At 51.8% G+C, this 17006-nt stretch overlaps 2 protein-coding genes across 3 annotated transcripts in view; one reads left to right on the forward strand and one right to left on the reverse strand.

The window, feature by feature from the left end:
• The window catches only part of NCAPD3 (non-SMC condensin II complex subunit D3), a 34099-nt gene extending 26082 nt beyond the window's left edge, over positions 1-8017 (reverse strand). The window contains exons 1-13 of one of the 2 annotated variants that reach the window (XM_030290771.4): positions 7861-8017; positions 6834-6976; positions 6042-6204; positions 5062-5237; positions 4801-4974; positions 4234-4295; positions 3887-3974; positions 2498-2631; positions 1767-1839; positions 1363-1485; positions 975-1227; positions 387-449; positions 126-209 (exon numbers count right to left, since the gene is read on the reverse strand). In XM_030290771.4, coding sequence (XP_030146631.4) covers positions 126-209; positions 387-449; positions 975-1227; positions 1363-1485; positions 1767-1839; positions 2498-2631; positions 3887-3974; positions 4234-4295; positions 4801-4974; positions 5062-5237; positions 6042-6204; positions 6834-6976; positions 7861-7921 — 1597 coding nt within the window. In that variant the 5' untranslated portion in view covers positions 7922-8017. Of the gene's footprint in view, positions 1-125; positions 210-365; positions 450-974; positions 1228-1362; positions 1486-1766; positions 1840-2497; positions 2632-3886; positions 3975-4233; positions 4296-4800; positions 4975-5061; positions 5238-6041; positions 6205-6833; positions 6977-7860 lie in introns of both variants that reach the window. The other variant, XM_030290770.4, reaches the window with a different exon arrangement.
• A 170-nt stretch (positions 8018-8187) lies between these two features.
• Positions 8188-16302, forward strand: VPS26B (VPS26 retromer complex component B). The gene is made up of 6 exons (XM_002197030.7): positions 8188-8541; positions 11925-12081; positions 13145-13309; positions 14063-14238; positions 14862-15004; positions 16067-16302. Exons 1-6 carry the CDS (start codon positions 8319-8321, stop codon positions 16211-16213), a joined length of 1011 nt encoding a protein of 336 aa, XP_002197066.1. The 5' UTR covers positions 8188-8318; the 3' UTR covers positions 16214-16302.
• The last annotated feature ends 704 nt before the right edge of the window (positions 16303-17006 follow it).

Consider the following 17006-nt stretch of genomic DNA (forward strand, 5'->3'; position numbering starts at 1 on the left):
TAAGTGCTTTGCAACAGCTTTCTCCACTTCCTTTGAGAAATGGACAATGAATACACATCAGAAAGTCTGATTTCAATTAAGGCTTTGAATGCTTATCTGGAAAGGCTGCTTTAATTCTGACATACCATCAGGCCCAGCAGTGTCACTGCTGTCTGTCAGCTCCATAGTTCTGAAAGTTGGTAAGGTCTTCAGCGGATGGTTGGACACAGCTGAAAGAAAAGATAAAAGCTGAGGAATAATAAAGGCATACATTCACCCGGCAAGAAGATGGTTCAGTGTCAAACAGAAAGCCTCATGCATGCCCTAGGTTTAACAGATATGTGTATTTTTAGGAAATGGCATGCCAAGAAAAGCCTGAGACTTACTGGACAAGAATGACTCTATACCTTCTGCACCGACTGTCACGCTCGCAGTGTTTGTGTTTGCATCCAACACTGTGCGGACAGAGGCTGCCAAAAAAGAGAAATAAAAAAAAAAGGAAATCAAACAAAGTATTTTAATTCTGGATATCCTGCCATTCCAAATCTTGTTTGGGCGAGCAATCTAACCGTGGGATGCTGTGTGCAGGCTCTGAATCGTGCCATCTGGCCTTCAGCACACCTGAGGGAGCTCAGAATGCCAGTCACGAGCAGAACAACTTAGCAGAAGCAAAAGGCAACTCAAGATTTAATCAGCTGTCAGGCAAGAATGAACTGCTTTTTTTTTTTCCCAATGAGCAATTTCAGTTGTCTGTAAACATCCTTCAAAGGGACCTCGCAGAGGAATCTCTTTGGAACTGATACACGAGGATAAATCCCTTCCAAAGATAAGGCTTCATAAGTAACAAGGCTCATGAATTACTGCTCATTATGACACAGTATGTAAGGACTCTGTGGGCCAGTTTTTAAAGTTCCTGACAACTCCTACCTCCCAGCAATTATCCCCGTGAAAGTTCAAGAATGATTTTCATTACCTCATGTGCCCACAATACTCACAGCTCTGTAGCAAGTCCTGAATGCTCTCCAAGGCAGCAGCAGCCTTCTTTTCCAGACAATAGGCAAAGCTGCTGAGAGCTTTGCTCCTCACCACGGGGGCTTTGTCTGAGCACCGGCCAAACACCATGACCTGCACTAAAAACTTGTGCTTTAGCAAACTCTGATGATGCTGGGACAAGGAGCTGCCTGGGCTCCTCTCTGGCAGCTCCAACAAAGCCAAGGCTACATCAAGAGCAAACACTCTGCAGGAAACCTGCAGGAAGAAAAAGCACACGAGGTGCTCTGTTAATGGAAGTGAACACGGAGTTTTCTTGCCTCTGGGTACCAGCAGTGACAGAGCTATTCAGTGCTGAGATTCATCTCCAAAGCATCAAGGAGATACACTTACTTTGGTGAGTGAGTATTTATAAAGCCAAGCAATGAATTCAGCGAACTCTGCACAGGGGAGTTTGTCCAGCAGGGTCACCAGGGCCTGGGCAGCGTAGGTGCGATAATCAGCCTTGTCTGGGACCTGAAACACAAGGCAAGGGCACCCTGTGATCATTCATTGCTCTGCTCTCAGTGCCAGAAAGGCATTTCAGGGCCTAAGAGAAGTATTTTTTAATTTAATGAGCTGCTTTATTCACATTCAGCAATAGTGAGAATCATCACAGCTTCCTCAGCCACTATTTCACCATTACAAGTTTTCCTTCCTTAGGAAATCTGTTTTGACCATATTTTCTAAACTATTAATGTTATTCCAATGCATCCACATGAGTTCTCCAGCTCCAGAAGTAGCAGAGCTTGGCATACCTTGGCACAGATATGTTGGAGCAATATTCTCAGAACAGGATAAACAGCTTCTTTCAGCTCATCTACCAGAGAACTGCACAGGAGAGAGAGAGAGAAGCAGATTTTAACAAAGCTGGTTTATAACAGAGGAAAAGTCAAGGACGTTCCTTTTGGAATGCATTTGAGAAGTCAGAAGCAGCCATGCTCCTGGAATCATGAGTGCAACAAGATATGCTCAGAGAACCATCCTCACTTTCCACATTAACCTGGCTTTGCAGGCACAAAATAATTTCTTCCCATACTTTTGTAACAAGCAGAAGGGTAACACGAAAAGCTTCTTTGTTCTCAATCTACTTTCATATGTTGTCTGTGGATCTCTGCACAGACTACACTTCCAACAACATGGATCCCCAACAGGGGGAATAAAGACAGGCAAAACACATCATTAAGAGAGAGCAAGAACTATGGAGGAATGAGCTCCATGTTGATCTTTCATTTCCTCCACAATTCTCTGTAGTAAAACACAAGGCCTGAAAAACTGACACAAAGCAAAATACAGAAAATGGGTCCTTTCCACAGCACCTTCCTTCCCCTCTGCCAGCAAACTCGGTAAATTCCCATTCCAGACATTTTAATTAAACCTCATTTGCACAAACGACTTCAAAGCCTGTGCCAGTTTGTCTCATCCCTTTATCACCTCAACAGCAAAGCAAAGGCACGCCAGAAGAAAGGAGCAGAGCTCTGAAGGGCACCTGATGAATTTCACAGCCTGGTTCCTGGCGCTGGTCACGGCTGATGCGATGGGAAGGGCCTCACGCCTGCAGCCCCCACTGCTCTCCACCATCAGGATGACACCGAGGAGTCGCTGGAACACACAGCGAAGGGTCTGGAAAGAAGGGGTTATTGGCAGGATTTTTGGCATGGATGGGCACTGCAGGGTCATGAAATAGTTCTGAATTAAGCTTAGAAGCAAACAGCAGCACGTGTGAAAGCATGACTCCTCGCAGACAAATTCCAAGAGGACACTTCCTAAATACACACAACATCTTTCCTGGCTGTGATGCTCTCATGCACGTTCAGCAAGGTCTCAAAGGGCTTTCTGAAAGCATTACCAGCTGCCCTCCAAACAGGGCAAAATCCCCCCTCCAAAGTCCCCTGTGGATTTTTTTTCCTGCCTGAAACATTTGGAATTTGAGGAAACTCGCTGGGTTTTGCATAGATGTCTTAAGCTAAACGTGTGTTTTGTACTTGAACTCTTGGAGCTGCCTCCCTTGAATGTTGTTGGAACCACGGCTTGCCCCATGATCCTGACATTCCCTGAGCATGCAGGAGAGGCAGGGAAGATGAGGCAGGTCTGGGAAGGGGAATGACAACACCTTGCTGTCACCACAAGTGCCAACAGCTCCAAAAAGCTCACGCCACACTGAGAAACCAAGGAGGCAGAAACACACAGGCCTAGGGCTGCTGGAGCTGGGCTGGCACTCAGGAATGAGCAGGCTGGTGTGCACTCCAGGCTTGCCTGACTAGACAGCTGACTGCCAGCCTGCAGGCTCAGAACCAGCCCAGGGGCTCACACAGACTCCCAGACACAGCTCGGGCACACCCAACCTTCAGCAGCAGCACACGGGTAAGTGGGAGATGCCCCGCTCTGCGTGCCAATTTAAACAAATAAAGATGGGAAGTTTCTGGCAGAACTGGCTGCTCCAGGATCCCAGAGTGTTCTCTGAACAAGAACCAGCCCTGCTCAGCCTCACTGAGCACACAGAGCTCCTCACACGCTGCCAGGCAGTGCTGCAGCTCCATCTAGCCGGGAATCACAACATTCCAAGCAAAGGCAGCCACCTGGAACTCTCTTCTTTAAGGTTCAGAGGCCCAATGCCACTGCAGCTCTCCTTTGTTTTCAATTCATTGGCCATAAGAGTCAGCAGAGCACGGAATTCACTGCACACAAGCGCAGCAGCAATAAGGACTGGCGTGGAAAAAAACATCTTTGCTCTGACCCAGCAAAGATGGCATAAAGAGAGAAACTGAAGTGAAAAATAAAAACCATACAAGCGAAAAAGACATGCCAAGAAGGGAAGAAGCAAGCACTCCTTTTCCATGCTGCTGTGAGGATGTTAAAGATTCTGTTTAACTTGTACCTTATCTTCTGTGCCATGGAGAGGCGAGCACAGCAAGTAAAGTCCGTAATAGGCCAGCTCAGGAATGTATTTGGCTTTATCAACATCCCTAAGGAAAGAAAGCAAAGAGATGTGTTCACCTCTCATCAGAGTAACTGTGACTATTAAAAGAGCTCATTGACTGCAGAACATTCAATAATCACAAGATGCTGTTTGCTGTCAGCACATGGAACACATTCCAATTATCTTTATAAGAGAATTTGCGACTTTCATTTTTATATAAACAGGACAACAACACAAGCACTGAGGGTTTTGCTTGTTCAGACCATCAAATAAACACTAAGAATTATTAAGAATTATTTGCTCACATGGCTGCTGAAAACTTGAACTCGTGGAGCACTGGCTCAAAGCTGGTCATCTCAACAAAGATCTGCAAGGGAAGAGAGCCAAGCTGAGCTCAGCCCCCTGAGAGGAGGGTGTGCAGGGCTCTGGGATGTCTGGGGTCACACCAGTGGGTTTAACTTTCAAACACCTCCCTTGAAGCAGAACAAAAGCTCAGCCCAAAGCCCAGAAGGTCCCCCCAGGAACAAGTGGGGGCTCCCCTGGATCCCTGGAAGTGTCCAAGGCCAGGTTGGACAGGGCTTGGAGCAACCTGGGATAGTGGAAGGTGTCCCTGCCCAGAGAAAGGGGTGGAACAGGATGAAATTTAAGGTCCCTTCCAGCCCAAACCCTTCTGATTCCATGAACAGAACACTTGCAAGTGTTCAGCACGAGAGGCAGACACAGAGCAGGCACCCTGCTCCCAATTTCCCTAACTCCCATCAGGGACCAGGTGACGGAAGGCAGGGCTGCCACCTCCTCCATATGGAGTGCTCTGCATCCCCAAAAAGTCTGTGCTAGGGGACACAAGGCTCATCAAGCTGGAGCTTTCTTACCTGCACGCAGTTCTGCATGCACTGAGGCCTTTCTTTTAGGGAGAACTTGGGCAGAAGTCTTAGGAAGTTTTTCAAAACAAGGAAGATGGCATTGCGGACTTGGAGAAGACCTTCTGATGAGATGTAAACATTCTCATCATCCTCTTCCCTCTCCTCTTCCAACATCTCTTCTATCTATATTGGCAGAAAAGAGAAACAGCTTGCCAACAATTTGCTTATTACTAGGGATTTGTGTCTGAAGAGGCTGCACAGACATCTTACACTGGAGTTGTCACTCCTGCACGATTTCCCTTTCTTTCTGTTCCTTCTGGCATTGGGCTGAGAGCTCTGAGCGTGTGCCTTCTTCCTTTTCCTCAGCTCTTGAGGCCAGCATTTTGTCAGGGTGTGAAGACATTTATCAAACATCACTTCGTGGAACACCTGGTTGGCTATGCTGCCTGCCCAGAAAAGACAAACATCAGTCCTCTTCCAGGCAAAATACAGAGAACATCAAACCATCTGGGCATCATGTCCCATCCCTGGAAGTGTTCAGTGCCAGGCTGGAGCAACCTGGTCAAGTGGAAAGTGTCCTTGCCCATGGAATGAGATGAGCTTTAAGGTCCCTCCCATCCCAAATCAGTTTGTGGTTCTATGATCTCTCCACAGATGTCCCAGAGCCTAAGAAAGTGCAAGAGAACAATACAGCTGCTGGAAGTGCACCAGGCTGATGCACCATCAGCAGTGACACATTCCAGCAGGATCACCAGCTGAATGGCCCCTTCCAGCTGCACCAGAGATCAGCAAAACTTCAGGGCATGCTGGAATACAAAGGGATCCAGCTGTGAACTCACCTGCTGGAAACACTCAGCTGCTGGTTATTTTAAACTGATATTTTTGTTTGCACAAACAAACCCATCCAAACGTGCTGCACAGTGAATGCTCCCCGCTACAGAGCAGGAACAGGAATAAGCTCCTGCTTTGACTGTCAAAGCAGAGGGACCTGTGTGGTTCCAGCACTGTGCAGGCTCCTCTGTCACCTTGTCACAGTACACAGACCCGCACTGAGGCCACCAAACCCCTCTGTGACAGGAGGCCAGGCTGTCACCAGCCCGTGACACCGCTCAGCACGCTCAGCTTGGCCCCCGAGGATTTTGGGGCCATCAATCCAGCACCACCACTTGTGCCACCTGGAATTGTCACAAACCCAGCCCTGCCCGACCTGTGCTGCCCCCAGCCATGAAGAAGAACATTCCAAGGCTCACCTGGGATCTCCAGCAGCAGCAGGTAGAGCCCAGCTGAGTGCAGAGCAAACAGCCTCTGCTGCACGTTGGCTCTTTTGTTCTGGCCCACGTGCACAAAGTGATGCAGCACGGCCACCAGGGCCTGGTGGGACAGGCTGCTCTCAGCAAACAAGGTCCAGACATTCTGAGGCAAAACAGGAATAGTGAGGAACCCCATAATAACATGGATGTCCAAAACTAGCCATTATTTAGATTTTAACAGGTGCCACCATGACAAACTCCCTATGTATTATATGCTTCAAAAAGTATCATACGTTATAATTATTAATATTTATATTATATCAATTACATTGATTAATAATTAAGTCAATTAATTAAGGAAAAAAAATTTACTGAAAGAATAATAAAGCACTGTCTTCCCAGGGAGGTGGTGGAATCCCCATCTCTGGATGTGTTAAAAAAAGACTGGACTTGGTGCTATAGTCTAGTTGAGGTGTTAAGGCATAGGTTGGACTTGATGATCTTAGAGGTCTCTTCCAACCTCATTATTCTGTGATTTTATGATTAAAATTAATAATTTTTAAATTGTATTGATTATTAGTAATTATAATAACTATATATATACTTAATATTATGCTAAGTTATATTATTAAAATCTGGGAATATCTTCCTTCTGGAAGCACTCCAGCACACAGAGCTGGAGTTGTTCGGATCGTTTTTGAAGATATTGTGGATTTCAAGCCAAGAGAGTTGTGAAAAGGAGAAAGTGAGAGTGGCTGGCTCTGTGTTAGGTGATGCCGCCTCTCTGCTCACCTGGCCCCCGGCAGCAAAGGGCGCCAGAGCGCTGTACAGGGAGGTGAAGGGGCTGAGCTCATCCGCCGTGATCTCCTCCACTATGCAGGGATCCAGAGGCTCGGTCTCCGTGAAATCCAAATCCCACACCGCGTCCACCCATACTGGGAAAAGAAAAAATAAAAGTGTTTGTAAGCGCCGGGGGTGAGATTTCTCCGAAACACACGTTTGACCCAAAATAAGGCTCCAACATAAGCATGGACCACCCAAATCCAGCGCGCCAAGGGCAGCCGCTGCCAGCGTCAGGCACTTCCCGCTGCCTGGGGTCACCCGCAGCCCGGTGACCGGGACAGAGCCACCGGGACCGGGACAGACACACCGGGACCGGGACAGACACACCGGGACAGAGACACCGGGACAGAGACACCGGGACCGGGACACCGGGACCGGGACACCGGGACCGGGACACCGGGATCGGGACAGAGACACCGGGACTGACACCGGGACTGGGACAGAGACACCGGGACAGAGACACCGGGACAGAGACACCGGGACAGAGACACCGGGACAGAGACAGAGACACCGGGAATGACACCGGGACTGGGACAGACACACCGGGAATGACACCGGGACAGAGACACCGGGACTGACACCGGGACCGGGACAGAGACCCAGATGAGGACCAAAACCGAAACCGGCACCAAGGCAGGACGGGGAGGGCGACAGAGACCGATACCGAGACAGAGACGGACACCGGGAGGAGAGAGAGAGAACGGGAAAGAGTCAGAGACCGGAACAGAGAGCGGGACCGGAACAGAGATCCGGACGGGGACCAGGACCGGGATAGAGACAGAGAGACTGGACAGCGAGCGGGACCGGGAAACAGAGAGACCGAGAGACACAGCGATTGAGACCGGAAAAGTGATCGGCAAACCGGCCCCGGGTCGGATCCTATCCCCGGGTCGGATCCTATCCCCGATCCTAGCGGCCCGCTCCAAAGCCCAGCCCCGCTCCTAACCGCGCTCCCGGCCCCGCTCCGGCTCCGCACCTGCGGCCAGGCCCGGCAGGCGCCACCCGCCGAGCGCGCTCCGCAGCCGCTCCGCCGCCATGGCGCCGCCGCCGCCGCCGCCCGGTTTCGAACGCGCCAATGGCGGGCGCGGGGCGGCGCGGGCCAATGGGGGCGGCCGCCGCTGCCCCGGAAGGAGCGGGGCGGGCACGGCCGGGCGGGGGTGCGCGGTGCGCGGTGCGCGGTGCGCGGTGCGCGGTGCGCGGTGCGCGGTGCGCGGTGCGCGGTGCGCGGTGCGCGGGTCCCGCCGCCGCCGCCCCGCCGGCGCTGCCGCATTGCGGCCCCCCCGCTCCGCCGCTGCCGCCGCCGCTCCGCCGCTGCCGCCGCCGCCGCCCCGGCCCCTTCCCCGGCGTCGCTGCCGCCGCCGCCCCGCGCAGCCCCGCCCCGGCCGCGATCCGCCAGCGGGGCCGCGGGGTCAGCCCGCGCCGCATCCCGCCACCATGAGCTTCTTCGGGTTCGGGCAGAGCCCGGAGCTGGAGCTGGTGCTGAGCGACGCCGAGAGCCGGCGGCGGGTGGAGCACAAGACGGAGGAAGGCAAGAAGGAGAAATACTTCCTCTTCTACGACGGCGAGACGGTGTCCGGGCGGGTGGTCCTCACCCTCAAGAACCCCAACAAGCGGCTGGAGCACCAGGGCATCAAAGTGGAGTTCATCGGGCAGATCGGTGAGCGGCGCGGCCTGCGGGCCCGGCTGTCCCTTCCCGGTGCCCGGATCCCGCTGGTGCGGGGGTCCAGGGACGGTCACTGCATCCCACAGGTGCCAGGGGTCTGGGGAGCATTGCTGAACGCCTTGGTACTGAGATCCTGCCGTGCTAGGGATCCAGAGAGCATTACTGGTGCTGAGAGTCCGGGGAGCATCACTGCATCCCATGGTAACTCACTGGTACCAGGGAGCTGGGGGCATTGCTGTGCCCCATGGCACTGGGATCCCACTGGTACTGAGGGTCTGGGGGCATTGCTGTGCCCCATGGCACTGGGATCCCACTGGTACTGAGGGTCTGAGGGCATTGCTGTGCCCCATGGCACTGGGATCCCACTGGTACTGAGGGTCTGAGGGCATTGCTGTGCCCCATGGCACTGGGATCCCGCTGGTGTGGAGCAGGTTCTGCTCGCTCCTGAGTGATGCCCGGCTGCACGCAGCATTCCCACGGCTGCTGGACATTAGTCTGCCCCAGAGCTGGGCAGCCTGGCCTGTTCTCCCGGCTTGAGCCCTGGCAGGAGGAAGGGCATTCCAGTCCTTTTCCAGGTCATTGTTCTTCTGTCCTAGTTTCTCGCTTTTGCTTGGTCACCAGTTTCAGCTGCGAGCTGGGCATGCTTCGGTTCTGTCCTGCAGCTGCAGGTCAGCCCGGACCTGCTGCCAGCCCAGCTGCCAGGCTCTGCTCCCCAGGCTGGCTGTTCTGCTCCAGGAGCTGCCTGGAGTCCTCCTGCTGATCCTCTTCGGGATGCTGAGGGTGCTGACGGGGTGGCTTTTGTCCTTATGTCCCTTTTACCTGCGTGGATTGCCTTTCCTGAGGCTCGTGGGCTCACCTTGGCTGATCCCACCTTCTACTCCACACGTCCCTGCACGGTTGGTCGGGTGACTAAAAGCTGTTCAAAACTTGTGGTTATCTGTGCATGTAACCAATTCAGGTTTAATATTTCCTGCTGTCCTAGGGGAAAGGCAGCTGCCACACCCACTCCTCCATGGGAGCGGAGCTGTCCCTGCTCCACAGACATGCCTTGAGCCCCACAAGCCAAAATAAGTTCAGGATGTTCCTTCCCAGTGATGTGGCTGCATGCAAGGCCTCACATTTGTGGCTCTCTGTGCTTGGCTCTAAACCACAAAATCACTGCTGTAACCAGGGCCCTGCAGCCTTTGCATTGCAAATCTTGTGGTGAGGGAACCTGAGCAGGAGATTTCCCACCTAACCCCATGCTGCTGATTGAGTTTTATTGGCTTTTCTTGTGCCTGACTCTGGTTTTTGGAAGGGAAGGGAGGTGTAGGTGAGGCTGTTCACCAGGAGCCAGGTTATGAGTTCCTATTGATACGGTTCCCAGTGGAAATTAAGCATGAACTTTGTTTCCTGCCCCACTCTCTCTGCTCTGCTGCCTTGCCTGCGACTCATTCCCTGTTTTGGAAGACTTCTGAGCCATGCTTGCATGGAATTACTGCTTTGTATGCACGTTATTGCCCAAGCAGGGTGTGTTAGAGCTGCTGTGGCTGCACATCAGTCCTTATGCCCCTCAGGCCTTTTTGATAAATCACTGAAGTTTGTACCAGTAATTGCACTTCTCAGTGCTTTCCATCTTGTATTCTGACTTGTTGCTGCCGTGAGGTCAGCGGGGAGGTGAGACAATTTAACAGGCAGGGGGACTGGGCTGTGAAGGAGGGATGTTTTGCAGGAAAGGTGCTCCAGAGCAGGTACCAGATGCCAGACTGAGGGTGCTGGGTCCTGCCTGCTCTCAGGTGAGCATGGAACCCATTTCAGATGGTTTCACCTCTGCTGGCTGTGGCCTGAGCAAGCCACTGAAATGTTGGCAGGGTATGTTCTCAGTCTGGAAACCTTATAGCTCTGAAAACCTGAAATTACAGCTTATACCTGTTTGACAGGCTGGAGTGTGGGAAACATCACTCTGCTAAAGGCTTCAGGGTGCCAAACATGACCTTCTGAGGTAGCAGAGAAATCAATGCACTGACATCTGCCTCCCCTTGCTTTTTTGATTTGTGCCTCCTGCATCATGTGTCACGATGGTCTGGGCTGATTCCTCTATTTCTGTGGCTGGTTCTTCTTTTTCTGTTGGCACGTGGCTTCTCCCTGTCACATCAGCAAGCACTTTCCTCTCAGTGGACACACAAATTCAGTGCACAGAGAGAGGCTTGGTTATTTATGTCACCTGCCCAGCCTAAAGGGCTTGGTGACATTTGCTGTCGTGCGTAAGTGAGGGGAGCTCTAGTGCCAAAATTTCCATTAGAGAGATAAGGTGAGCAAAGGGCTGTGAGACACAGGCATCACTTAAAGCTGAAATCTCATCATGCAGCTCAAGGAGGGCTGAACTGCAGTTCCTGGGCACCTCTAATACATCTCAGAAGCCTCCTCTGCACAGTTTAGTGCTGACACTGAGCTTGCTGAGCGTGCTTGTGTGATGACTTAGGTTTTTGTTTCCTCATGTAAGCAGAAAGGCTTTGCCTTGCAGAAGGGCTGTGTGGGTGTCCTGTAGGCACAGGCTCACACGCAGGGCTGGGAAGGGCAGGTTTCATTGATGGGTTTGGGTAATCCCAAGCTGCTCATGCAAATTGCAGAGTTGTAAGGGTTTTGTTGCTTTGTCTTGAGGCAGAAAACTCGGTGGAGGTGTGGAGGATTGCTTTCATCAAATGAGGAAACCTGTAGTTTCCTGCTGGTGTGGGAGGGCTGTGGGGAAAAGCGAGGCAGTGCTGGTCACTTGAGCTGGTTTGAGCAGTGCTTCCAGAGGTGAGAGCTCTTCCTTCACCGTGCTCACATGGCCATTAATGTGTTATCCACGGGCTGGAGGAGCAGTGGATTCAGCTGCCTCCCCACACACAGGGTGGTTGTGCAGCAGGATCAACATTGCCATTTATTCCCTGCTGCAGCTCCAGGCCTCTCAAGCTCTTTGCTGTCCAAGGAAGCAGGAGCAGTTGGAATCATCGTGTCCTCTTGGTTTTGCTCTGTCACTGTCCGTTCCAGACAAGCAGTGGTGGTTTTTCCTCACACTGGCAATGCCTTTAGCCTGGAATACAGTGCAGAAAATTATTGGAAAGGTTTGCATGAGCTACAAACTGTATTTAATATTGATTATAGACGACTCGTGTCTCCCCAAGGCAAGTTCTTGATTTGTTGTAGTCAAGGAGGTTGTGTGGACCTTTTCCATCCTGTTTCAGGGAGGAAAGCTGTGGGCTGCACCTGGCTCTGATGGAGAGCAGGGAACAAGTGCAGTTCCCCTCTAGGTTCTGTGAACGGTGTTGAAGGAAGGAGTGACCTGGAGGAGAGAGTTGCTGAAAATCTCCTGTGTCACGTGGGGCTAAGCTTAACCTGGATTTCCATTTTCCTAGAGCTCTACTATGACCGAGGGAACCACCACGAGTTCGTGTCCCTGGTGAAGGACCTGGCCCGGCCTGGGGAATTCACTCAATCACAAACATTTGACTTTGAGTTCACACACGTGGAGAAACCTTACGAGTCCTACACGGGGCAGAATGTGAAGCTACGGTGAGTCCCCTGCCCTGGCTGACCCCAGTTCTGCTCTAAGTGCTGATACTCGCTCTGATGATGCAGAACTCCAAATTAATTTTGGGGCCTGAGTTGTAAAAAGCTGCCTCTGAGGTCTTTACAAGCATGAAGCAGGCTCTTCATGGAATTTGTTTTTCCCCTTTTGAGTGACAAGAGAAATCAGCCCCTTTTGAATCAAATACTTGCTAATTTATTTGATAATTCAAAAAATCAAAATAAACTGTTTGGTTTAGTCTCCAGTGAGGATATTTTTGCTGTAATCAGTCTTGTCAACTTTAATTGTGCTCTGTATGCAAACAGATGCTTTGCTTGTGCCTTGTTCATATGTTGAAATGATATTTCACATCAAGGCACTCAATTGACTCAAAATCCTTTCACTGCCTTCAAAGTGGGGGTTGGAAAAGGCTGAGATCTGCTCTGGGAGGTGTGGCTGTGCAGCCTGATGTAATGTTGCAAAAGGGCAGTGGTTTTAACATGTGCAGGCTGCTCCTTGGATCCCCAAAACGGGGCTTAGGCAACTTGGGCTCACAAATGCTTGGAGGCTGAGAGGAGCCTGCTTTTCCATCTGAAAATTCCCATCTGCTTTTCCAGTGTGGGGTGTTGGCTGCTCCAGGGGCAGGTACACATCAAGAGATGGGGGCTTGTTTGCTGTGGGTTTATTTTGTTCAGATATGGACTAAAAAAGAGCAATGTAACAGCAAATTACACGGGAAGAGAAGCTTCCTTGCTGTTCTGCTTCCTTGTGACAATTCTTTGGTTTCCTTTGGACATTCCCCATTCCCTGTTCTTGAAATGCTGGCCCTTCTCTCAGCTGTGCATGAGCTGAACTGAGCACCTCACCTTGCCAAGGAGCAAGTTCCAAGCTTCAGTGGGGAAAAGGAACTTCCTCAGTGGACCTGCTGACACATTTTATTCAGATTGGCAGTCAAATGCGTTTCAGCTCTTTGCATGGACCTGTGTAGTGAGGCTGCTTGGATAGCGCAGCCCCAGCCCCCCAGCCCTGTCCCTGCTGTGACCTGATGGCAGGGGACTGTCCCTGCAGGTATTTCCTCCGTGCCACCGTGAGCCGCAGGCTGAACGACGTGGTCAAGGAGATGGACATCGTTGTGCACACGCTGAGCACCTACCCCGAGCTCAACTCCTCCATCAAGATGGAAGTGGGCATCGAGGACTGCCTGCACATCGAGTTCGAGTACAACAAGTCCAAGTGAGTGGCTCAGGAGCAGCTGGGATCTCAGGGACCCACCTGCTGGAGGTTTCCTCAAAGGAATTCCATGTCCATGTGCTCCAGAGAGGCTGGGAGACAGCTCAGATCCTCCCTGATCCATGGGTTCCTCTCCTTTCCCCACACCTCTGGATCAAGGAGTGGGAAGCAATGGCTGTGGCTCACTGAGCCTGGAGCACAGCATGAAATTCTTGCTATAACTTCGTGTTTCCTCAGCCAGATCAGTATTTCCAGGTGTCTCCAAAATGCAATGTTTGCTCATTTCCAGGCAATACAGCTGAAGTGGGAATTAACTCCAGCAAACAAGTTGGGAACTTTGAAAGTACTCTCAGTTCCTCTTTCCCAGCTGGTGCTGGCAAATCTCCCTGCAAGTGGTGGTTGGTCAAAGGTTGGACTCAATCTCAGAGGTCTTTTCCAACCTAAATGATTCTGTGATTTAGGTTGGTTTAGTTGAGCTAAAATACTGAGTTTGGAGCCTTTGCTCTTACAGGGTTTTCTTGCAGATATTCAGCCTGAAGTGATGTTTTTAATTTATCTGCTTGTGTTAAATATTCTTGTGGGTTTCCAGAAGAGCAGAGGATGGAAATGAAGGGCTGGTTGCTGGTGGGAGTGGTTGGTTTGCCATCTGCTGGGGATGAGAGCAAAGTGCTTGCCCAGCAAGTTCCTGCACGTCAGCCCCAGCCCTGCTCTGCTGCACAGGGTTTGATCCTGGTGTCTCCTCCCCTCTCATGCCAGGTACCACTTAAAAGACGTGATTGTGGGGAAGATCTACTTCCTGCTGGTGCGGATCAAGATCAAGCACATGGAGATAGACATCATCAAGAGGGAGACGACGGGCACGGGGCCCAACGTGTACCACGAGAACGACACCATAGCCAAGTACGAGATCATGGATGGGGCACCTGTGAGAGGTGAGAGGGCACAGGGACCCCCAGGATTGCTCTCCTGGAGGATTTTGGGGTGGGAATAGGACTCTTGAAGTATCTTCTGTGTGCTCAGCATCCTGTTCCACTGCTGTGGGCTCAGAGCAGGGGATCGATCTGATCCCCTTCCTTCTCCAGTGTGATGAGGGGCAGCTAAGGCAGAATCAGTTGCAATGACTTAATTCTTTTGATGAAGCAGTGGCAGAACCAGCTATAAATTCACAGTTGGCATGGGCCACCATGCAGCTCAGAGCAGAGGTGGTGTTCTTGCTCTGTGCCAATCCTGTGCCACTGTTCCTTTGCCCAGCAGAGCCACCTGCTAGAGAAAATGTCACCTTACTCCTTTTTTCCTGCAGTGCTGTCTTGATGCAGGTCCCAAAAGAGTCCTGTGCTGTTAGAGTGGAGCTGGAATAGCTGTCAGCAAGGGCAGGATCTGGCTGAGGACCGTGCAGGCTGGTTTCTGGAGGGAGTTGAGGTCTTCTAGCTCATGTTAGTCCACTTGTGGAAACGGTGACAAAAGTTGTGGCCGTGTGAGTTCGTGTTTTGCTGCTGCTGCTCTCCTGGTTTCTGTCTGCATCCTATCTGTGCTGACAGCTTTGTGCCCTTTCCAGGGGAGTCCATTCCCATCAGGCTCTTTCTGGCTGGCTACGAGCTGACTCCAACCATGAGGGACATCAACAAGAAGTTCTCTGTGCGATATTACCTCAACCTGGTGCTGATCGATGAGGAGGAGAGACGCTACTTCAAACAGCAGGTGAGAAACAGAGCTGCTGTTCTCCTTGGACCTGTGTGTGACTGATTGAGATGCTTTTACAAGGACCTAATGGGAATTTGGGATTCATCACATGCAAGGATGATCTAAAAGAATGTTAGGTCAGGTGTGTGTGGTGAGGAGGAGTCTGGAAAGTGCCTGCCTGGGTTATCTTTTCTGCTCAGTGGTATTATCAGTGGCACTAGGACAGAGGTGCTGTGGATATCCTCTGTGTGCCCAGACCCCAGAGAGGAGCTTCCTACCCAAACTTCAGGCAGGCTGCCCTGCCAGCTGTGTCATTATTGGACACGAAATGAGTACACAGAAGTTTAGTAAAAGCTTCTGTGTACTCCTTTAAAAGAGAAAAAGAGCAAATTTTATTTCTGACCTCGCAATGTATAGAATTCCAAAAGGGACAGTGGATTGGAGGATGAAATTGCCACCTCTCCAACCACACTGGTCAAACCAACAGTCCATCAATTCTCCCCTCCCACAAAGAAGAATGCAAAACAATCATTATGGTTTCACATAGATCCCACCAAATCCTAGCTGGGCTGCCTTCCTCATTGTTTCCACAGGGAATATTTCCTATTGGGGCAGGAGAGATATCCCAATGAATATTCAGGGTTAGTTCAGTCCCTTTGGGTAGCCCTGGGCTACCAATTTGAGTCCCACCATCCTGCAGAGTTTAAGTCAGCTGGGTGTGTCAAAGAAGAGGTGGTACCAACACAGACACATTCCATCTTCTGCAGTGAATCCAAGATTCAGGTTGAATAACCTGGTTGGGAATGCAAAACAAAGAAGAATGCAAAACAATCATTATTATGAGAACCCTAGGTGAAATATCTCATTAGAAGGCATAGAAAACTTTTCAAAAAACTTTAAAACTTTCGAAAGTGCTATGAAAGAAGACTTAACACTTTTAAAAATCAGGGCAACACCAGGTGTGTCCTGGCTGTGGGTGGAACACCGAGCCTGGCTCACCCTGCGGGGCTGGGTGGGGCAGCAGGAGGCCTCAGCAGAAGGTCTCGGGAGCCCTGACCAGCCTTGCCTGTGTCCCCGCAGGAGGTGGTGCTGTGGAGGAAAGGGGACATCGTGAGGAAGAGCATGTCCCACCAAGCTGCCATCGCGTCGCAGCGCTTTGAGGGGACGTCCTCGCACGGCGAGGCCAAACCCCCCGGGCAGCCCGCCGAGAACAACGGCCGGCAGTGAGGCCGGGGGCGCCGGGAGCCCCCAGCGCAGCGGCACCGAGAGGAGACCCTCAGAGACTTCACAGAAATAAACACCCGGTTTTGACTTCATTCCTTTCTTGGCGGGACGGGGCGGGAGGGCTCGGCCGGCTGGAGCTGGAGGTGCCACGGCACTTCCCAACCCATCCATTCCTCCGGGGCTGCCTGATCTCCTCTGTGCCCCCCGAGCCTCGGCCTGGCGGGGAAGGAGAGACAAGTGAAGGCCCAGGCTGCCGTGTGGAGGTGCCCTGGGGCTCTGCAGGATGGATGTTTTTCTTGCCTTTCCGAAATCTTGCCTGAGGAAAACGTCCCGGTGATAAGCTGGATGCCAGAGGAGGGATCAGAGATTGTGGCGTGGCCTGCTGGAAATCTCCTGGTGGAAACCTTGTGGTGTCATCCCCTCGCTGCTTCCCCTTCTTCCTCTTCGTGCTGGCGTTGGATTCCTTGCCACAAGCAGTTGGATGCTGGAGGTGACCAAGCCCTGGGACTGCCCCTCAGCCACGTGGAGCAGCGTGCTGTGTCCCACCAGGAGCTGTGGCTGGCAGGAGGGAGTGAGATGTGGCCACAGGAGGAGGTGGCATGGGGTGGGCAGAGCGGTGATGATCCCAGCACTGCTGTGGTGGGCAATAAGTGGGGGCAGGAAGGCTCCTGGCCACGAGCTGTGCCTTCCTCGTCTTGTCCCGAGATCCACACTCCGGCTGCTGCTCTGGTGCAGCTCCCAGGGAGGTGCTGAGAGCAGCTCTGGAGCTCTTGGGGGCTCTCCTGTGGATGGATTT

The sequence above is a fragment of the Taeniopygia guttata genome, chromosome 24, assembly GCF_048771995.1.
Source record: "Taeniopygia guttata chromosome 24, bTaeGut7.mat, whole genome shotgun sequence".
In the NCBI taxonomy this organism is placed as follows: Eukaryota; Metazoa; Chordata; class Aves; order Passeriformes; family Estrildidae; genus Taeniopygia; species Taeniopygia guttata.